The sequence below is a fragment of the Vanacampus margaritifer genome, chromosome 9, assembly GCF_051991255.1.
Source record: "Vanacampus margaritifer isolate UIUO_Vmar chromosome 9, RoL_Vmar_1.0, whole genome shotgun sequence".
Lineage (NCBI taxonomy): Eukaryota > Metazoa > Chordata > Actinopteri > Syngnathiformes > Syngnathidae > Vanacampus > Vanacampus margaritifer.
This window is the reverse complement of record NC_135440.1, coordinates 27,083,394-27,107,056: the sequence shown is the minus strand read 5'-3', so window position 1 is coordinate 27,107,056 and position 23,663 is coordinate 27,083,394. Positions and strand designations below refer to the sequence as shown.

General features: G+C 42.1%; 1 protein-coding gene across 1 annotated transcript; it reads left to right on the top strand.

Moving 5' to 3' along the window:
* Window positions 1–880: 880 nt before the first annotated feature.
* Window positions 881–5,531, top strand: rps19 (ribosomal protein S19). Its single transcript, XM_077576765.1, has 6 exons — window positions 881–968; window positions 1,633–1,703; window positions 2,100–2,200; window positions 3,503–3,686; window positions 3,878–3,932; window positions 5,479–5,531. Exons 2-6 carry the CDS (start codon window positions 1,633–1,635, stop codon window positions 5,506–5,508), a joined length of 441 nt encoding a protein of 146 aa, XP_077432891.1. The 5' UTR covers window positions 881–968; the 3' UTR covers window positions 5,509–5,531.
* The last annotated feature ends 18,132 nt before the right edge of the window (window positions 5,532–23,663 follow it).

Here is a 23,663-nt window from a genome sequence, read left to right as displayed (position 1 = left end):
TCTGTTTATTGAATCACATATACTTAAATTTAACGATCTGTTGGACTTTAAAACCGCCCAAATTATGTTTAAAATAAATAATAATAGGCTTTCTTGCTGTGTTCAAAAGCTCTTCCAACACAGAGTTAGCGATTATGAGCTGAAAGGAACATCAATATTTAGGAAAACAAAAAACATGTATGTCAGTGAAATGAGTAAACTTGTGGAATAATTTTGATTGTGAATTGAAACTGTGTAACTCAATTAAGAATTCCAAATACATGTTTAAATGCAAGATTATTAATAGTTACGAAATGGCAATGTAGTTTATAGTTGTTTATGGACAAAATATATTTTTCTATATATGTATGTCAGTAATAAAAACATATTTTTGTAAATATATGCATATATGTATGTGTAGTACATTGTTGGACTTATGTGTAGATGCAGTATGTGAATGTATGAACTTGTGATAGGTCTTTTAACTTGATGTAGTATCATGTGAAAAGGGTAGACAGTATAAGTTTTGGCTTTAGTCTACATCTTTTGGTCTTTGTTCTTAGGTGTATATTTCTTTTTTACTTATTGTTATGAACAAATAAACTAATCTAAACATGTTGCAGTTGCAGTATTTTTTTAAATGGATTCATTAAATGTCATTACGTTTTAATTAATAATGTTTGAAAGAAGAAAAAAAGACATTTACTGTACTTTATTATTAAAATGAGAACGTTTCCATGATTTAAGTACACTTTTTTTTAAGATCACCTATGAATGAGAGCACAAAACTTTAACCATTCCTACTGTATGTTATTATTATTCCCAGATCGTCTTTCTAAAAGTAGAGTAATTTTATTTAATTCGAATGATATTCATCAAACAATAAACCCACGTCGACGTGTTCTCGCGTTACTCGGCGAGATTTGTCCGTGTTAACTCGCGTAGGAAACCCCGTCGCAGCCTCTTTCCCTTCGCTGTCCACAAGCAAGGTAAACGCGCCGCCTTATTTCCCGTATTATAACGTTTATTTCAGCCAAACATAACGGCACGTACGCGTCTAGCGTGTATATAATCTTCGGAAATAAACAATTTCCCTAAAACCGATTCTCTGTGTTGATAACAGCAAGCTAGAATGAGTTTTAAGAGGTTAGTGGCTTGTGTGCGTCGCTTTTCCGTGGCTATGCTAGTAATGGCTGCTCCCATGCAGCCACGGTGCGGCCTGTTAGCTCTTCACCATTTTAGGACAAATTCGTCTGCGCGTACCCTTTTCATTGTGTATGTTAGAGCGTTTGAGGTCGGCAACTCTAGTGGTGCCGGTTAAATAAAGCAGTCTGTCGTTTCGCGGCGTGCTACAGAATTCTTTTGCGACGCGCCATGCTAACCAAGCTACATGAGAAGCTAATGCCGGTTCAACGTTTTAAACGCATGCGCACTATTAGCATTAATATCACCTTTGCATTATCATTGGAAGAGGAACTGGACATTAAATGAGTGAAACTTGTAAAATTGGCATGAGCGTCTACTTGTTGATGTTAGGCGCGGCTAGACTGTCAACCGCCGTGGTCTCACACACACACACACACGTTTGATTAAATGTGCCTCGTTTTGCTTGATAACAACACTTTTTTAAAATATAGTGTTTGTTTTTCAAAGATGCCAGGTGTCACTGTAAAAGACGTCAACCAGCAGGAGTTCGTCACTGCACTGGCTGCCTTCCTGAAGAAGTAAGTTACTCGTGTACTGCAAATATCTTGTGGTAAAGTGGAACCGTGGTTCATGATTCATATTTGAGATTGAGACTAAAGTTATTGGCAAACATTGCTTTTGTGGGCACTGTCTTCATCCCCACATGTCATTTCTGTCCCAGTGTAAAACGTATTCGCTCTTTAAGTCACGCCGCCAAATTGGTTCTAAGTCTGATAAGTTTCCCTTTTCCATTCATTTTTATATGGGTACACGTCTTCAGTTCAACATTTATTTCATTTCACAAAAAGTTGCAATAACGTAAGTTTGTGAAGCAAGGTTCCGCTACAGTTGGACATAGGTGCACCCATCACTATGTAACATAATTCAATGGTTATGTGTTTGAAGCTAAATTAGATTTTAATTTTCTTTGTTAGGTCAGGGAAGCTGAAGGTGCCTGACTGGGTGGACCTTGTCAAGCTGGGCAAACACAAGGAGTTGGCCCCTTGCGATGAGAACTGGTTCTACATCAGATCCGGTAGGTGTAGTGTATCACTGCTTATTGACTTGTTGTTGGTGGATGTGCCTATTGAGCTCTTTGTCAAATGTTTTTAAGTAGTTGCAGGTTGTATATACAGTCCACAAATTTGTGTACCTTGGATAATAGATCAAGCGCCGTGACACATTGCAAAAAAAGCTGTAACAAGAGCGTTGTTTGCAACAAGCAAGCTGGTCAATTATTTTATCCAACTTTAAAAGGAGGACACCGTGTCATGATAAAAACTTAGGACATCAGTAAAAAGCAGCAAAATAATAGCGGGCAGCTGAGCAACTTGAAATTTGTTTTATTTTTATTAGTCAAAGGTACAATTCTAGTGGGTTAATAAATAAATACACATTTTAACGCAGTAAATCTTTGTTGTGCAAACAAAGGTTCCCAAGACCTCTCTTGGTTTTCTAAATGGAAGATGAAGAAATTCCACTCAGTGTACAAGGATTTACAGTGCTGGTATTAGTTCTTTATTTTGCATTTTAAAAGTTACTTTTATTAAGTGTAACAATTGTTTAGAAGGGTGAAAATGTTTGGGGGAGGAGGTGTAATTACCCCCCCCAAAAAAAATCTACCTCTACTTTGCGGAAATCAGCTATTGCAGGGTATCCTGTAATGTATCACTTGTGAAAAGTGAGAACACTTCTCTGTACTATCATCTTGTCTTTGCTGATAAGTGAGTTTTCCCGTGAAAATATGGAGGATATGTTGTAGAAGAAATAGCAAGATACATGAACTGGGGAATGCTAAGAATGTAAATATGTGTAGGGGTAGTTGACTAATATTGCTTATCTTGCATATGAAACCAAGGCGACAAGTGACTTGAGTTCACATGATTTGCATTTGCTGCTTGTTGAGTGCTGGTTAGCCAATGAGAAGCCAGAAAATCCAAATTGAAGAGATTGTCCTTTAAAATCATTATTGGGTCAAAATAAACTCACGGAAAATATATACTTACTAATCACTGGTAACACTCGGCCTATAATCATGTTTTCAAATCGTGCCTTTTGTTACCGTGACAACCTATGGCGGACAAATGGCATATGATGACACAAGATGACTGTCTTGCCATCTTTTGACCCATCTAACAACTTTAAAAGAAAAACGTGACAACCAACAAATCTAGAGACTTTTTGTGGTGTTGCTGGAGACTGCGAGACTCCTTCCAGGGTCGCCGTTTGCTCCTCTGCATCCAGACTGTTGTGAACCTATTGTGCTTGCATAGAGCCAAATCACTGCCTTTATCTTAAAGTAACATATTGCCGCTGTTGTCTTCCTGTGCTGACGCAGCCTCCACAGTTCGCCACCTGTACCTCCGCGGGGGTGCTGGCGTGGGCTCCATGACCAAGATCTACGGCGGCCGCAATAGGAACGGCGTGTGTCCCGCCCACTACAGCGTCGGCTCCAAGAACGTGGCCCGCAAAGTGCTGCAGGCCCTCGAGCTTCTTAAGATGATTGAGAAGGATCCCAATGGGTAAGCATCGCCACTGAGACCTGTTTGGGTTGGCTGTTTTGGTTTTTTCTCTCCCCTTTTTGGGTATCTGATTGGCAGGTAATCTATCTGCATTTTTTTGTTTTGGTTTTTAGCCTCATGTTGTGAGGTTAGATAGAGTATGGCCCATTTTCAGCTAAATTAATTAATTTAGTTTCCTTAATCTCCTCTAGTGGTCGCAGACTAACCTCCCAGGGAACCAGAGACCTGGATAGAATTGCCGGCCAGGTGAGCAACCATTTTCCTCTGTCATCAAGAGGGAGGGGGGGGGACATCCCAAAAGTTTTCTCCGTGCATTTGATTGAACTCAATTAGAGTTTTATGAGTAGTTTCTCGCCGCTTTTGAGTCACCTTATGCTCCTTGCGCAAATCAAAGCAGCTGAACAAAACACCAATTAAGCCTTGTCGTACTTTGATTATAGCACTTAGCGCATATAAACAGTGAAGGTTGCCGCAAGGTTATTTTTGAGAAATGCTTCCAACTGTGTTTGGGAACATATTCAGTTTAAGTCTGTATTGCTCTGTTGTGCATCCTTAAAAGTACAATTGATTACCCATGCAAATTTGTGCTGTTTTTGTTAACCAGAATCTCAAATCAGCCTTGCCAGCTAAATTTACCCGGCACCATCTGTAGATATCAAACATTTTTAGCCACTTATTACACCACTTTATTGAATAATTGGATAAGAATGTATTTTTCATTCAAGTTCAATGCAAAATCACCCCCCCCCCAATATTACTGTTTGTAAACTGTTTAGGTTGGTCATGTTTAATAATTGAAACAAAACTTGTCGGTTTTGACTACGTTATTTCAAACTACGGGTGCAAATAACCATTTTCGTAATCAACAGTGACTGGTTTGGCTCCTATGATGTGAGAAAACAAATGCTGCAGAAATCTTGCAGTTGACTGCTGAAATCAGGATTGCGGCAAGTTTTAGGTTAAACAATGGCTGTCAGCAATTAATGATCGAAATAGTTTGCGATTAATTGCTCTGTAAAATATACCACAAGTAAAATAGATTTTTGCTGTTATTGTGGACTTGCACTTTTTATCAGCCTCCTTCCCTGCTAAATTTAGCCTCACTTGTGTTGAGAAATGCGTCATGCTCCATTTTGTCAAAGCATGAGAGGAATCTCATCTTGGGTATGAGGCAAGTCCTTTATTGCAGCGCTCGTCCTTGGGCAGATGTTACCTGTCGGCCAAGTGAGTTGTGTTGCACGTCTCAACTCTTATTCCCCCAATCGCCTCACCCTGGGGTCTTGTCAAGTAGCAGGAGGGTGGGGGGGGGCGGCAAGCGGCGGTGTAATAATCCAAGGGCAAGGGGGGTAAACATTAGGAGGGCATTTCATGCTCGGCGAGACGTCCGTATGGCGCGGTCTCCTTGTTTACCCGTGCTAATGAGCAGTAAGCAGACGAGCACCACGCGTGCACCCCCCGCGAACCGCCCGCTCTGCGTATACTGCGGTGCCTTTGCACTCGTCTGTCAGCAGACTAGACGCCGCTTTTGGCAGCAAGTACTCAAGGTCCCGCGCGTGGCATTGTTTCCAAACATTCCCTGTTTGGAATGCACTATTGCGCGCGGTCATCAAGTGAGATGAATGCGTGTAAATGGAATATAAAAGAGCTGCGAGGCTTCATTTGATCAGTTGAACAAAGCCGTTAAAGCTCTTCCCCCAGCGAGTGGATGCGTTTTCATTTGCGGGCGGGATGTTTAACATGCACAGGCGCCGCTGCCGAGTCTCGCCTGACGCTTTGTTTCTCTTCCCGACAGGTTGCAGCTGCAAACAAGAAAACTGTTTAAATAAATGTTTTGGAGAAACGAAACGCTGTCGTGTGCCTTTTGTTTTTCTTCGTGTGTGAGAAGCCATCAAACTCAAATGCTGTATTTATTAAACTGTTGTCTCAATATCTTGCTTCGCTGGAGGTTAGGACATGATGCAAATGATTGAAAGCAACCCAACTTCTAGTGGTACCTAATTATGAATCAAGTTATTTACCTCCTTTCAGAAGGATGCAAGCAGTAACATTTTACGGAACAAATCAAACTGACCATAATTCATGCTCAATGAGTTTGTGCTTTGCAACCTGCCTGCCATCTGCGGGACAAAAAAACTACTGCAGCCGTATGCAACCAGCAGCATCGACATTTGGATGAAATCTTGACTGTGACGTCATTGGGGTAGGGTGAGAGAATATATATATATATATATATATATATATATATATATATATATATATATATATATATATATATACTATTTTAGTTGACCAATTCACACCATTGACCCTAAATGAATAAAACTATATTGCAATCTTGCATCTATTGCATGGGGTCAATTTATTGAATTGAGTGTTTATGCATACTTATTAAGGTTTTACTTGTACATTGATGACTTGCAGAATAAGTAAAAAAAAAAAAAGTTAAAATTGCCTTACAGTGGTTTAAACTTGATCCAAGTAAATGCAGTTAATTTGTATTTAACTTGCAAGTATGAAACCTTGCATAAAAATGTACGTAACAGTTTTTATAAACATTTGCAACTAAAATGAACAGAATGGTATATGTACATGTTGGTATTTAGAGAGCTGAGATGTGTATATATATATATATATTTTTTTAATATTGTACAGTACTTGATTTAAACACTTTTGACAGTCAACCAGTTTCACAAAAAAATAAACCCCGTGCTTCCAAGTGCCCTGCAGAGGGCGCCAGATGACCGAATATCCTCGTGACAAACCACTTGGAATCTCTTCCCGTCCATGGAAAACAATTCTTGCAACTCCTTTTTGTGTTTACAGTGCGCAATTTTTGTGCTCATTTTCCTTTTGAACCGGCAAGACTTCATGATTTCTATCCCTCGGTGTAAACAAGCAGCCAAAGAAGACAAATTGTTTTTAGCCACCAGCAGGCATCCATTTTTCTGCCCATCTCACCTGTAAACAACCTTTCTCGGGCCTTGAACCCTGCCAGGCGGTCTACCCACTCCCTCTCATTTAGTGGCCACCAGCTGTTTTATTTCCACCTGAACCTTCTCCAAAGCCATCCTTTTGCCCTCACCCTGTCATTTTCCGGCAAGACGGATAAACACATCCTTCAGTGTTTGGGAGAAATGTGTGGAATCCGCCACTCAAGGTGTTAACTGTTTGCTTGTGCTTGTCTGTGCAGGCTTCACATGAACAAGATCCTCTTTAAAAAGCGCAGAGGCGCGTCCGAGTGTTTTTATTCTCAGCTTGAACAAGCTGCCAATGGAATGGATGCAGACCTGCCTCGCACCTCCTCCAGGCGGCAAACGGCAGATAGTGAAGCAATGCCTCTCCTGCTCAAGTCTCTCCGAAATAGTACTATCAGGGGAGCTCCTACACATGCACACACTTTTTTTTTTTTTTTTTTTTTTTATCAACCCACAGCGTCATGCCCTGCGGCATATCATCCGCTTGGGACGAGGTGTACCTTTCCAAAGTTTTCCCAGCCTTCCCCGTCTACCGCCTCTCCTGAATCCAGTGCAGAATTAACCGAGATCATTTCCCTTGCCGCGGCGAACGTCTCCGCGTTAGGCACAAGCTCGGAATTTCAATTGCTGGTTCTCATGTCTCTTGTCAGCAAAGCATTTATAGGCTACAGTTGGAATGACAACGGCCTAAATCAGCGGCTAAGCTAACAGATGTGGTCGTCGCCGATCGCCATCTGTGCCAGTAGGAATGGAATGTGTTGATATAAAACAAAAACTGCGGCATTGCTGTAATGAAAAACTCTTCCCCTTTCACACTTTGTTTTTATGGCGATTTAACAAAGATGAATCTGCAAAATATAATCTCGATAAAAGGCCAGCCAGGAACCGTAAATGGAGGTCAGATGGCTTGTAACACTTAATGTTCGCAACAGTGGCAGCCAAATTGCCAATGAGGAAAATGTTGCAAAGAAGCTCCACATCTTGAGGATCAAGCATTTAAGTTAATTTGTTAAAATGAATATTTATTTGTACATTTATGTTTCCATAATTATCATTTACACATTCATACATTTTGGTATTTTTTTTTGTACAAGTAGCTAAGTCGAATCTGCTGCCCTCCGTCATTCACTTGCATTGACCTAAAGTATGCTAGCTTCTGATTGGTTCGTGTTTAGTCAGCTGATAGGGAATCAGGAAGTGTTGTCGCTCTAACTGCTGTGTATGACGAGTAAAGTTTAAATTAAGAATTAATCCGTCTCCATCCTGCCTTTTTATTTTATACAGTGTCCCATTAACCATCACCAAATCCTCACATTAGATTTTAGCTATGCTACGTGTATTTCTCTGAAGTTTTTTTGTGCAAATTTGCGACTTTATTAAGTGCCAAATTTTAGAAAAAAAATTCTCACAATATTGCCCCTGCCTTCTAAGAAAAATCTATTCATACGCGGCCCTAATACACCGTCGTACTATCGGGTTAGGGCTGTTTCTGCGAAATTTTTTTGAATGCTATGGAAGAAACCATCCCAATTGGGTGTGAATTTTTGGCATTATCTTTTGGCCTTGGCGGAGGTTTTTGATAGTGTCCTTGCAGACCAGAGTGATATGTAGAAGCATCACATGTGCGTTTTTTTTTTTTCGTGTGTTTGTTGAGCCTCGTCGTCGCTAATCCTTCATCCTGTGTTTGGCCTGAAAGCAGGTGGCGTCGACATGGCAACACGCCGCTTGCGCCGGCCCGGCACCACAGTCCGCTGCGGCGCTGCCCCACAGCCCCACAGCCCCACAGCAGGTGTGTGGAGAAAAATACTAAGCATGTGTCTGTGACTTTTAGGCTTTCTGTGCATGTGTCTCCCTTGATTCTGAACCCCCCCCCCCCCCCCCCACACACACACACACACACACACCTGTCAAGAGGAGGAGGGTGACAGGGCACAGAACAGATGCTGTCCTCAAAGCCAGCCAGACTCTGCACAGGCACGGCATGGCGTGTGCATGCACACTCGAACCCGAGCATTCATGTCCTCCCGACTTTGATGCAGTGGCCCGAGCTTTTTTTCCCGACACACAATAAAAGGGCTGACAAAGAACAGAGAGCGCGCGCGCCGCATGTCGTTGTGGCAGAGTTCGAGGAGGAAGTGTGTTTGGATCGTTTGTGTGTCCAGGGTCTATTCTGGGGTGTGATAAACGGTCCTCAAACCCGCATTTTCATTGTGAATCCTGAATGTGATCGTCCACATGAGATGGCATCGGCAAGGCCAGTCGTCATAGTTTTGACCTTTCTTTAAGTATCCCAAGATCAAATCTACGTTTTCTGCCGGGATCGTCTAAACTGTCTCGGTCCGTGCCCAAAAAGACTGGACGTCCACCATTTTGGATTGAATCAGCCGATTTACGTATACGTGTCCTTTATAAACAAATTTGTCCTCGAAATGGTTAGTGTACTTTTTATTTTTTTTTAGAGCTCAGTATTGTTCATTCGGTAATTTTACCGATTTGACGTGTTATCATCATTGCTCTCTTTTTTATTTTATTTTTTTAGTTAGTGTACCTAATGTAGTGCATATCATCCGTCGTCCGTGGCTTCTCATCAGTCTCTGCCCTCACATCCTTCCTTGTAGTCATACAGTGGACATTCGATGCGCTTCATGCATGAATTAGCGAGTTAAGTTGTGACGCGAGCCTGTTCTTGACTATTGGCACTCACAAATGATGATGGACTTTTAAAAAGCCTCACACTTTCCGCTCTCCAAGCATCGAATCCGCTTCAACGTTTCCACCTTTTCATTGTGGAGCGCGAGCCCACTTTTCTGCTTCCGCGTCCCACTATTACCCTTGTTCAGTCTTCATCCCTTGCAAGCGTTACCCCCTCGAACCCCTCTGCAAGACTGAGCAGCTCATCATAACTAAAAGCCTTGGGCTCTCAGCAATGCGCTTCGCCGCTGCTGCAAAAGCTTCCATGTCATCAATAAAACATCATAGCCAAGTTCAGGTGTTTTTTTCCTGGCTACTTTTTTTTTTTTTTTTTTACTTGGTGTGCTTTGAAAGGATTCGGAACAGCGCGGAATGACACATTGGCTGAATATGTAGAAAAAAATGACCATGATCGGGGAAATGTGGTTAAATAAATGTTGAGTTTTTAGGAGGGTCATTTAATAACAGAGCGGACAACGAGCCTCGCGTGGTGATCTGGGCAAGTTGTCACGTCATCATTTCTTGGAACAGACAGCTTGTAAACTGTCCAGACTGCGAGTAAAGAGGGTTCATTTCTTGAGGATTTTGATCGTTTTTATAGCGTCTGACTCATTTTGCATTTTGTTCTGTTTTCCTATTTAGAAAAAAAATAAATAAAAAATCTGAGTTGGGTCAAACCGTCAACTCTCATTAACGGCAAAGACGATGTTTAAATCTACCATTCTTCATTCTTATGCATGCTTCATAGTTCAACAAATGAAAAATCCAATTGATCATGTTCACTGATCTCATTCAAATGTATCGGAACGTAGCCTACGCAGCCAAAAGTTTTCCTTTACAGTTTAAAATAACTTTGGTCCCATTTTAAATCCATCCCCGTTATGTTGTACTAGCTTATAGCCTAGCGCTAAGCTAGTTCGTCTCCTAGTTGCGTCCATGTTTGCAAACTCTATTTGGTTTGTTGCTAGGATGTGATGAGAGGCCAACAGCGAGCCGTTGCGTAGCCAAATACTGTATTTCCCGTTGGTAAGACGATTTTAGCCGTCCAAATACTCCCACACACACACACGGGTATTTCCAGGTGGCCGCGCAAATGTAGCGTGTACTTAGCTTGCGCGCATGTGCAATCGCCACGTAGAAGGTAGACGGGTCATCCCGTCCAAACATTCCTCACTGACGTCACTCACTTTTGAGTGCCCAGCAGTTCGTGCACAGCCCGAGTAATAAACAAAACACAAGTGTTGCGGTGGCACCGGATTCTCAAAGGAAGTGTCACAAAAAGCCAAAGAAAACCCAAAAGAACTGAATGCTGAGGTCCAGCACGTCGTTATGCCGAACAACGTTCACATCTTGTTGAGCTTGTGACCGGCTGCCCACGGAGGAGCTTTACGAGATTTCAAATCCTTTCGGGAATCCCAAATTTATGATCCGAGGCATTTGAAGTCGTCAACTTGCTTTATGCTTGCACCTAAAAGTGAACGTAGCTCACGCGGGCTCGGAGTTGCGGCCATGTTTTTGCTTTCATTGCAGTATAATCCTCTTAGTCTTGCTGACTTCTCAAAGGACTGCACAAGCAGTTTTGCGTTTTTAACACGATTGTCTGCAAATTTGAGGTCTGCAAGCGACATTGGAGGGTCTTTAAAGCTTCTTTTAGCTCGAATTAGTAAAGCCTAGTTATTGATATTGTCCAAAAGAAAGATGGAGAACGAGGTAAAGGATGACAAGAAATAAAAATGGGGGCAGAAACGTTGCCTCAATTCGCGTCCTTGTTGAAAAACGATGTTGCAAGCGTCTGTAGTAGGTTTTTGTCGCTGTTCTTGGCTGCCCAACTTCCGCGTGTGTGTGAATCCCATCAGATTTGAAGCCTTTATGTAATCTGTCCAGGGCCTTCAGAATCTGTTTATCAGAATCGTAGCTTTCGCAATAGTTTAGAGTGACATTGGCGGGCTTTTTTGTCCTCTGGTAAGTGCAGAGGGAAGATGACAAATGTCAAGACCAATGGACAATAAAATTCCAAGACCAACTTTTCACCCCCCCCCCAAAAAAAAAGCCGGACAATGTGAGCTGACAGACTTGTTTCAACCCTGAAAAGGAATTCTTCAGCACTTCCAGAGTTCCACAACTACTGACGACTGTCAGATTTTGTGATCAATAAATAATCACTGTCTCTGGTGAGTATATTGCAATTTATTTAAAGTTGTTTTATGTTTTTGTCATGTTCTAAATATTGAAAATGCATCGACCGACACTAGTGCTTACCCCTAGTGCCGTTTTTGCTTCAGTAATTGGTTAGATAGTCAACATCGCTCTTCTATGCATCGAATCAAATGCCTTCTGGAACTCAAACTAACAGAACTTCCTTATTCATTCAAGACAATTTAGGCGAAGCTAGTTTGTAAATTTTGGCAGAAATTGGCATGAGAAAAACGCCACAAAAAGATCGAAGCCGTTTCAGGTTACCTTCCTCGGCAATTTGTATGAGAACGGATTTTGTTGCCAATGTTTGAAAAGTGTGATTTCAGATGATAAGCGAGAGATTGTGGAACGCGACAAATAGGCGTGGACTGCTGGCAAGAAAGCGTTGCTGTATTTCATGGACTGAAATGCAACACGAGGCTCCTGGATGGCCAAAAAGGTGCGGAACTCGACTTGCATCCAGTAAATCAGAGATCTGAATACAAGACCAGATTTGGCATTCCAGTCTTGCAAAGTCGGCAAAACTCAACTTGATCAATAAACTGATTGAGCTCATAGTTTTTTTACGGATCAGAAACCTGGACCCTAACCAAATGGTAACAGCAGCGTTAAAATGGAACATATTCCTGTCGTCGGGTAAGAATCCAAGTACCTCCAAAATCAGCACTTTTCGCGAGCAGCTCAGTTTTCACAATTCCAGTCATGTTTGACTTCAGTGCGTTGGCAAAGAGACACAAAAGACGTATCGGTTCAAGATGTGCGTGGAAAATACTGTATATTCTGGGCAAAGAAACTCAAATATGTTTTTGACTTTGCAGGTTTGTGGGCCTTTCAAGTCCTTGTGGTCCGGGTGTGACGTCTCCGTTCCCGGCAGCGGCTTGTGAGTTTACAGTCTGATTATCTCGTGACCTCCTAACACGCCTCTTAATTGAGTTTGCCTTCCGTTGCTTAAGGGGGGGGGGCTGCGCTACATTCAATGCTGCCCCCCCCCCCCTTGCAATTCATTCTATTGGCTGCAGGGAATGTGCGGGTACCTGACCTACTTGGCGTGCGTACCGACTCACTCGCTGCAGCTCACGATTCCGTCTCATTCAAACATTTACTACAAGACGGATGAGCTCTATTATTATTATTTTTTCACATGTGAACGTATCTGGTACGGTTTCGTGACACTTTTTTTTGTGGGTCTACTCATGGTAGACATTCGTATCACGATGTGACCAGTGGCGGTTTCTCATATGTGCAAAATGTGTGACCTCACAGAGCTGCCGTGAAAAAAAAAAAAAAAAAAAGGTTTCTATTGGCATCATGACATTTACAGTAAGTCATTAGCGCACCGCCGGCTTAAGGAAAGAACTTGTCTGTCTGTTGTCGTCGATTTTTGTGAATCAATTCTTCTTCTTTCAGACTCTTTCGACATCCTAGCCTTGTTTTTCCCGCTTGATATTCACTCAAACAGGTGACCTTGGGCTTTTTGAATGGGCTTTTGTTTGCAAAGAGATACGCTATCTGCTATCTGTTATCGCTCAGCGTTTCAACGGGTTCGTGTTTACATCTGCGAGAGCACAAAGCTGGAAGGCGGGCACCGCCTTTTGGGTGGGAGTGAAAACGGCGGACGTTTCCTGTCGGCGCCGATCTGCCAGCGCAATGAGACAGAGGTGAGGCTGTGTTGGGGAAATGCAATTAAGGGCCACCGCTTTCAAAGCTTCAAAACGGACAACATGGCGTTCTGTCCTCGCTCGCTCGGCTCATGTGAAGAGTAAACAGGATGCGGTTGCAGATTTACTTCCTGATGATTTTCACGTTGTCAAGACGGGGAAACGACGGCTACTGCATCCACAGTGATGTCATTTTTTTTTCTTTCTTACTAGTCATAGTCAACCACCTTGCCCGACAAAAAGAACCAATCAGAGACAGACGATGTGACTTACCAGGCGTCAATCGTTTGTCAAACACTCGCCAGGCACATTCTCACAAAAAACAGCAGAAATTCTTGTCGTGTATTTGAATATGGAAAATGTGTACGGTAATGATATATTTAAACACAATAACAAAGAATGATTAAAAAAGACGATTATAAGGTCGCAAGTCGGAATTTTGCGCCCACTCTCTAAAAGAAATATTTATACCTCCTTCTGGTATTTTTTCTTTTTTCTTTTTTGAGAAAACCACCTTTAGTGACAAGACTTCTTTTGACTTCTTTAGAACGCCGGTGATATCGAATATGTCATCCGAAAGCCTCCGTGCTGGCAAAAGTCACATTGCTGCTCTTCTAATTGCAAATGTGAACGCTTTCAGCATAGACGGACACTCGTGTGGTTCTAAAAACAAATTTTCTCCTTGACGTCTCGTGTCGTGTTTATTGTCTGCACGGGACAAGTCGGACGGAGCGGGCAGACTAATTGCCTGGAAGAAAATGTTCTGTTCCCTCGTGGGACTGCCGAGCACAAAAATAATCCTCGTGAGGCGGGTTTTGTTTGGCGAGCTGCGGCCAAGGTTTTGCCGGGCTCCATCAGATAACCGTTGCGCTCGGGCCCCGGGACCCGGCAGAGCACATGGATGCGCTCGCATGCTTTCCAGACAGAAAATTTAGTCTGCCGGCGTCTCTCCGTCTCCTTTTCTCTTCTTCATTATTTCATATTTCTCATTCTCCGGCGTACAGATTGGGCTCAAGCTCCGCCTCCCGTCTTGGATCTGTCGCAGCCGTGAGCCGCAGCTGAGGTCGACGGCAGCCCATCTGCGCGCGCGCATCTCATGAATACAAAGACAGACAAAATGGAGTGCAAAAAGTGAAGTTCATTTCAATATTTTGATTGCTCGAATATTCAGGGCCAACCGCGGTTCACGTTTTTCTTCAAAAAGGCTCAGTCTTGAATTCGGTTTTCCAGAATGAAAATTTTAAAAAAAATACGCTTAAGTTCGCTGTTCCAAAGGATTTAAAAAGGGACAAAGTTTGATTTTTTTGCTGCGTGTAAGGAAGGTTGAGGTCGTTTCGTTCCAATGTGTGACGTTTGCTTGTTCTAATTCTGGAAAAATAAACAGACATTTCGGGCTTTCACAACTTCAGTCTAATAATTGAACTCCTCAAAATATGTGTTAGTCCATCTCAGGCCACCGTATTTTTTTTTTATTTTTTTTTAATGTACCAAATGTCTTATTTAAGAAACAGGACTGGAAGTAACAGGAGAGAGTTTTGAGTTGACAATACACGAAATAAAGTTGAAGTTTTTTGTTGCGTGTAAGGAAGGAAGTTTGAGGTCGTTTCGTTCGAATGTGTGACATTTGCTTGTTCTAATTCTTGTTAAAATAAGCAGATATTTCTGGCTTTTACAACTTCAGTCTAATAATACACATATTGAACTCCTCAAAATATGTATCGGTCCATCTCAGGCCACCGTATTTATTTTGTTTTTTTTTAATGTGCCAAATGTACCAAATTTAAGTAACAGGAGAGAGTTTTGAGTTGACAATACACGAAATAAAGCCGCATGACGTCCAACTGAAGACGTGCATTCTGCCTTGTGGTGATCAATCAATCCAGGTCAGAGGTCGAATCCTCAACTGCGATATCAAGCCTGACCTGAAAGGGTTGGACTTGAATGGGCCGTTTTCCTCTTCATTCGTCGCCGCTTTTGACTCTCTTCACTTTGTTGCTTTCTAATTCCGCTTCCTGCGTCCTCCCCCTTTTAGCCTCCATCTTGCAGGCAGCCATGTTCCTTTTTTCCACCACTTCTCTTTCTGCGCTCAGCTGGTGGGCCAGCGAGGAGTCCGCGCGCACGATTCAGGCGCGTAATCGGTTCTTTCTCCACCTTTTGGATTTCCATTTCAATCACGCGTCCACAGCTGGAACCGAGGCTGCTGCGCATGCAGATTTTTTTTCTCCTTCTTCTTCTTCCCTCCAAATAAGAGACGGGCGGGAGAAGACCGGGAGGCTGCAAAGCGACAGATTATGATGCGATGCAAAGCAACTGTTGCTAACGGGCGGAAATCGTTCCATTCCGCTTCATTATCTTTTCGGACTCACACAGAGTGCACGGAAGATGACTGAAAATGTTGTTTTGGGTCAGCGCGTTTGACGCGAGAAGCAAAACAGACTCACACTGTGAAGAATACGCAGTGGATCCAAAAAAAAAAAAAAAAAAAAGAAGTCAAGAGCGCAAGAAGTAGCAAAACGAATGGAAAGCAAAGCACATTTGATTTGTTTCAATTTAACTTGAGGCGAGTCAGACACTGAATCAGAACTTTCTGCTCCGCATACGGTGAGTGTTGTTCTAAAAAGTCAAGTGAGACAGACGACTAAATGGGAAAATTGGACCCATTTTTTTAAGTAGGTGCGTCCCTCCCCAATGGACAAACAATCGGCTTGTTTACTTTCAAACTCCGCTTGTAAAAATTGAGTGACAGCTTCAGAATCAGTAAAGTACGACAAGATGCAACGAAATTTGATGCTTTCAACCCGTCCAAGAGACGTAAAAAGAAAAACAGTCCCCAACAGATGGAGCGGGACATAACGAGAAGTCTGACGGTTCACCCAAAACGGCATTCCGGTTCCCAGAAAATAAAGGGGGTGGCCTGCAAAAGCAAATCATGTGTCTCAATTTTCCTAATCATAATCATCCGTGCTCAAATCTATACCAACATTTCCGAATAACGTGTATAAGAAATATTAATGTTGAGATTTGTCTAGAATGTTTTTTCCGTTACGCTTTTTCTAGGAGTGGGAAAAAATTGGTTTGAACTCTAAAATATATATTTTTTTTTTTTTGGGGCGTGCATCGAGCCGAATCGTTCCACTTTGAAATATATCTAGATACGTATTCAATTGTCTTTTATTGGCGCGATATATCTTAGAAGGAAACGGCGTGTTTACAATACCAACAAGTTCAATCAAATGGACGTAAAATGACGAGAAAAAACCCTCTTGAACTGAGCCGTACCATATCGACTGGAACCGCTCAATTTTCAAATTGAGCCGTCCTTGAGTCTTTTCGCACCTTATGTATCAAAAACCGTATCAAATCGTCTTTTATGGGGAGATGCACGCCCCTATTTTTTTCCCCCCCAGTAACCTCAACAATAACCCAACAAACCGGTCCTTGACTTGTGATGTCAAAAATAGTCATCCATCAATTTGTTGTGTATGACCAACAATCCGATGAGCGACGATGACACATTTCTTTGGTCTCACCGTCATGTCGGCCGTAACTCCAAAAACGATTTTGGCACTTGCTCTGCGTTCCCCTCTGGCGGCGGTCCAGCACTTTCCGGCATCTGCTCGCTTCTACTCTGATGACAAAGCGTGAGTTCATCAGGGAGCACGTGACTCGTCGGAAGTTGTGCCGGGCGGTGGCGTCTGAGTCACGTTGTGCCGGTGAATGCGGACGATTGTTCGTCGGGGTCTTCGGGAAGCGGCACGCGTGCCAGCCGGAGGACGCCGCCTCCGTTCTACGCGCTGCAGATACAAACGCACTCAGGCTAATTGATGTTATTGTGGTGGGAGGCCCCGGATGCACTCTGCCGCGCAGCCGGCACTCAAGTTGCAAGCGAATCCCATTTAGGGCCAAAAAGAACATCTGCTGCCAATTGATTATCATAACAGATATTGATTTGAATGGACGGGCGCGGCTGCAGAAGTCATTTGCTCGCAGCGAGGCAATGAGGTGGCAGAAATCAGTCGCCCATTTCATCTGCTTATTAAATCTTTAATGTTGTTGTCACCAGCCACTCCTGGGGATGCTTTTTTTTTTGGGGGGGGGGGGGGGGTCAACCTTTTACAATAAGACAGAATGTCATTCACCCCCAAACAACCATAAAATATATGGATATAGTGTTGTACTTCTCAAGACAACTTTTTGGGTCCCGGTCCGTCTCATCTCGGGATCAAAAGCATGTTTAGTTTCGGACGTGGCGGATTTGGGATTTTTGATCAAGACCAGTTGAGACCAGGTCAGTCCTACTGTGCTCAGTGACAAACGCAGAATGCCGGTGCTGCACCAGTTTCGCGGTGTCTTCTGGAGTGCCGAACCCTTAGATGCTTTTTGGGGGGTCATTTTTCCTCTGTCTTGGTCTCAGTCTCCAAAAGTCTCGCTCCACTCTCGGTCTCGACCTCCAAAAGTCTCAGTCCTGTCTCGATCTGGACCCCCAAAAGTCTTGCTCCTGTCTCGGTCTGGACCTGCAAAAGTGTCGGTCCTGTCTCGTTCTCGACCTACAAAACTCTTACTCCTGTCTCGTTCTCGACCTCCAAAAGTCTTGCTCCTGTCTCGGTCTGGACCTCCAAAAGTCTGTCCTGTCTTGGTCTGGACCTCTAAAAGTCTTGGTCCTGTCTCAGTCTCGACCTGCAAAAGTCTCGCTCCTGTCTGTCTCGACCTCCAAAAGTCTCAGTCCTGTCTCAGTCTGGACCTCCAAAAGTCTCAGTCCTGTCTCGGTCTGGACCTCCAAAAGTCTGTCCTGTCTCAGTCTGGACCTCCAAAAGTCTCAGTCCTGTCTCAGTCTGGACCTCTAAAAGTCTCAGTCCTGTCTCAGTCTGGACCTCTAAAAGTCTCAGTCCTGTCTCAGTCTGGACCTCCAAAAGTCTCAGTCCTGTCTCGGTCTCGACCTGCAAAAGTCTCGCTCCTGTCTGTCTCGACCTCCAAAAGTCTGTCCTGTCTCAGTCTGGACCTCTAAAAGTCTCAGTCCTGTCTCAGTCTGGACCTCCAAAAGTCTGTCCTGTCTCAGTCTGGACCCCCAAAAGTCTCAGTCCTGTCTCGGTCTGGACCCCCAAAAGTCTCGAACCTGTCTTGGTCTCTAACTCCAAAAGTCTTGGTCTGCAAAATTCTCAGTCTTGTCTCGATCTCTCTTGGTGCAACTCTCCAGAGTAATCAGTTTTGGATTAAGCACTAAAAAATGAGTTGAAAAGCTGTGTTTCACCCATTGTGATCGATTCCGAGTTTGTCACAAAATTGGTCAAAACGTGAAAATGAACTCGCTTTGCGTGTTCCCGCTATAATGGACTCAACGCCACACCTGCCAATTCATTATCTCATGCTCACCCCACGATCCATTCCGCCTTCCATCTCTGCACCCTGCAGAGTCACAGAGGAGGGCATTGATGGCGGCGCTTCAACGTTGCCACATGAGCGTGTGTCACGCTTCCCGGCCCCCCGTCGCACCATCATTGTGTGCTGTAATGCCGTAATGACCCCTCGCCATTATGGACGACCACAGAGGAGTAAAGAGGCGCCGTGGAGGAGGAGAGGCAAAGGTCCACTTTTGTTGTTGGCCAAGCGAGGACTCGTGCGCAAAAACTTTGGTGACAAATCAACTTGAGGGGGGGGTTCAAATCAATGAAGGCTGTTTTTAGCCAGTTGCCAGGCTATCGTTGGTGCTCGTTCAGCAACAGAGCTGTCATTACCGTTAGCATTTCCACCTGTGCTTTGACAACGTGTGAAAAGGGCCGATTAGCATATTGCGTGGGCGCCGTGCGTGCGTGTGAGAGGTGCAGGCTGCGAGCGGGTGTCTCAGGGGACGGCCTTCTCCTGGCCCGTCGTGGGGGGGGCCCCCTGCATTAGTCGCTATGTAATGCTTCAGGCTTCATCAGCCTGAGGCAGACGGCCCCCGCATTTGATGACCTGTACGGTGGGCACGCAAACACACACAGGTGGGGAGGAAAGATACGTCAGCGGGCGAGAGAAAGACCGCCAAATGGAGGCGGGGCTCCGGCATCCATCTTGTGCATGACACACGGCTGAATACCCGATTGCTGCGTTTTGTTTGTCAACATCAGCCGCTAAAGGCGTCTACTGCCAAACTTGGTGGTTTCGGTCCTAATACAAAATATAAAACACAAGTAGCTTATTTTAAATTGTAATAATACAGAACCCTCTAAAAACAGCTAAACGGGTATTATGGATCAAAAATGGGCCGATCCACTTTATGGGTCGATTTGACCCAAGTAGAGGATTGGCCCATTTTTGACCCACAATTGGGTTATTTTTGACCCAGCTGTTATTAGAGTGTAATAACTGATTATTAAAGTAGTAATTACATTAGTAATAATAAGTAGTAAAAGGTTCTTTCGGTTGAGTTTAACACATTTCACTTGATTACAATATCGCAGCAAATATCAAAAAATCTTCAAGCAATTGAGATAAACTGCTGGTGTTTTCCATGAAAAGCGGATACCTCCCATGAAAAATATTTTTCTTCAAAAAAAAAAAAAAATTAATACACGAATCCCACCACTATGATAAAAACTAAAAGACAACAAAATAAAAGGCTACAAGCAAAGCTTAAGGACAATACGATAAAAGGAGCAAAAAACTAAGACAATAGGATTGAAAAAAAAAAAAAAAAGTAAAAGAGATCAACCAAACTTAAAAAAAAAAAAGGATTCTTAAGCCCCTTAAAGATAACAGCAGTCTCTGTGTGAATAATGACTTTCTCCATCTTGTGTAAACTTATGTCTGTATTATAATGCCACCAGAAGGAGCAGCACGATAGCCAATAAATTGAAGTCCAAACTTTATTTACATTCCATTTATTTATATAACAAATGCATGTTTTTATAAAGTACAATATTATAGATGACCAGTTTTATTAATAAAACCCATTTTGTTTTCTTTTGGGAGTTTCGAACGGATTAATGGCATTTCCATTCATTTCAATGATGAAAGATGTTTTAACTTAGGAATTTGGTTCCAAAACAAATTCAACTCGTGTCATACCAGCATACCTTTAAATGGATGATATGTAGTGTAAACATGCAAAGAAGCTACACACCATTTGCTTCTCGACAGCGATTAAAACGTTTTAATCCCGGTCGGGCGGACACCGAAAAAAAAAAAAAAAAAAAGAAAAAAGCAAGCTGCAAGAGCCTCGCCAAAGTTGATTAATATTCCACAAAACTGTTTATGTATTCTCATTCAAACCCTGGAGGGTGTGTGTGTGTGTGTGTGTGTGTGTGTGTGTGTGTGTGTGCGTGTGTGTGTGTGTGTGTGTGTGTGTGTGTGTGTGTGTGCGTGTGCGTGCGTGCGTGTGTGCGTGTGTGTGTGCGTGTGTGTGCGTATCATGCATGAGTGCAGAGACAACGGCAACCTTGAGTTGCGTAGGCATGACGGAGTCCACGCACACACACGCGTACACGTCCCTTGGCCCGGCGGGCTTGTTTGCGAGAAAGTGCCGAGCGCAGGCGTGAAGACTTTGAAGGCAAAGAGCTGACTCCTAATTAACGAGTCTCCGAAATGCTGCATTTACACGCGTTACACCAGGCCAGAGTCGGCAGCGGCAGCCAAGCGGGCTCGCGTAAGGCGACGACTGGCGAAAAGGAGTTTAAAAATGAGCATTTGTATCTTTTCGCGCCCTCGTTAAATTGCTCATTTTGACAACATGACCTCGTGACCGCGGTTCCATTTCTATTTGCGTCCTCATTTGAGATTAGCACTTGCATTTGGTCTTACTTTGCATTTTGTTCCACTGGAGTGCTACAAGAATGGAAAAGAGCAAAACAAAATCAATCAATCGACAACTAAACAATAAACAAATTAATCGATCATTATTTTTTGAGAATCAATTGAACGTTTAGAAACCAACAATTGTCGAAATCTTCAGAATTTCAACCTCTCAACAGTAAATATTCACACATTTATGTAGTCCTCTATGAAAGCAAATTGGTTATCGTGTTGAACCAAAATAAGACATTCACAAGCATTTGCTTTAACATTGGAAAACAATGATCAATATTTTAGCCAATTGTGTGACAGTCCAACCAAACCAGTAAATGAATTTAAAAATATATATTTATTTTTTTAATTAAAAAAATAAAATCATCTTAGTGCATTTTTTTCTACTTTTTTTTCTCAATTTTTTTGTATTTATTGGTTTGTCGGTAACAAAAATAATCAGTGATAATAATCAGTAAAAATAATCATGATGGTGCATTTTTTTAACTTTTTTTTTTTTGCACTGTCAATAAAATAAAATAAAAGAAGCTTGTTTTGAAACAAATGGATGAAAATTAAAACATTTTTTAAATCGGATTAATTGACAGAATAATCGACAGATGAATCCATTATACACAATAATCGTTAGTTGCAGCCCTACATTTAATATAATCAGTATTTGGTTCAGTTTTTCGTGTTTTCAGGAAAAAAAAATGGGGGAAAAAAGGATTTAGGCCATTATTTTATGAAGGTGACGATATTGTACTTTAGAAAAACTCCTGGCCGCTCTCCTGGCGAGGAACCAAAGTTGAGCCCAACGTTTGGGAAATCTTCCAAAGAAACAGCAACAGCTCATTTTCCTTTCTTATGAGCAACATTGTGAATTATTTGTCATGAAAGTGAAGACAACAGAAAAAAGTCATTCCGAGACGAATCACAATGACTGAATCCTTTTACCCACACACTTGCTGTCTCGTTTGATCGTCTCCCCGTGAGGAATGTGGAATTCCCTGAAACTTGACTGTGAGGTGACTCAGAATATGCCGCGTGATTGCGGCGGAGAAAAGAACCCGGAGAAGATTGAGCCGGAGATGAGAGAGATGCGATACACATCGAAACCGTGCCTTGAGATACAAGTGACCAAACATAGACAAGAGGTTAGCTAAGACGTTGGTTTGACATCAACGTCGAGGGCAATCTGCATAATTGCTTCTTAACTCTTTGACTGCCAGACGTTTTCAGAAAAGGGATGCCGTGGGTGCCAGCCGATTTAAGCATTTTTGACTGATCTTTCAAGGTCCACAGAAAATTATGTGTTTGGACTATGGAAACACACATACTACCAAATGAAAGATTGGACTCAACTTTCATCAGAAAAAAAAGTTTGTTTCTACCTTATTCCGTTTTTCAGTAATCAACAATAGAAAATGGTTAGTTTCGCCTCTGTTTTGAAAAAAAACGTCTTTTAACGTCTTTGGCACTCCTCCATAGGATTTTACTAAACGTTATATAACGTTTTTTGGCAGTCAAAGAGTTAATTCTTATTTCACAACTGAAATATGAATTAGAATACCGTGTTTAGACGAGTGGGGTCAGATATTAGAGCTCGACCGACTTATGGACCTTTTTGAGGCCGATTTTGATATTTTGCAGAATAAAATTCCAATAAAACATTCATTAGCCGTTTAATTAAAAAAAAAAATCTGAAATATATCAAATAGCTTCTTTTTTGGTCCGTTTTTCAAGGCATAACATTTGTTTAACAATGCTTTGTCTTTAGTAGTTGTGTGACTTTACAGCAGAGAACAATCAGCAAAATTGGTTTTGCAGCAACGTGTGAATGTTCCGATCTTTGTTTTATGTTGTAATGTGTTTAGCTCATTCACTCCCATTTTCGCTGAAGCAACCCCCTTTGCTCCCGGCTGTTTGACTGCATTTTGACTGATTTTGCAAGGCCCACAGAATAGTGTTTCTATTGTTATAAGAAACATGGAATTTACCAAAAGAAAGATTAGTCTCTTCTTTCATCAGGAAAAAAAAAAGTATATTTCTATCTGTTTCTGTTTTGCAGCAATTTGCATTCGAATATTACGGAAGCATATTGCATTCACTTTGATTTATTTTTTAGGGGAACCTTTTTTTTTGAGTATTTTGTTTTATTTCTGTTTTATTAAATATTTTTCCCTGTTATTCTGAGTATATTTTTAATTTTTAAGTTTTTCCAGAATATTTTAATAATTTAAAGTAATTTTTCCCTTTTTATAAAATAATTATTTTTCAATTTTTATTTTGCTCCTACTTTCAAATATTCAGAAAACAGAAACATTCAAGAAATTACGCATTAAAAAACAAACAAAGCTCCCCCCAAAAAATTGTCATAAAAACAGGTGAATGCAATATGCTTCCGTCAGAACATAGCTAAGTTTCATCAATATTCACATTCCTGGTGAAAAGACTGGCAAAAAGAGCTTTTTGCAACATGGCCCTGGTTGATCTCTTATACTCTGCTGCCACCTGCTCACCGTTTTTTGTAATAACTGCCATTACTTTAATCCACCTCTTCATGTCAGAAGCTGCATCAAAGCCTTCTGTATGCTCTAGCATTTAAAAAAAACAAAACAACAACCTATAAATACATTTTTGGGACACTGGTAATATTTAAAATAGAACGTATTTATATGGTTTTGGGAGCAAATGAC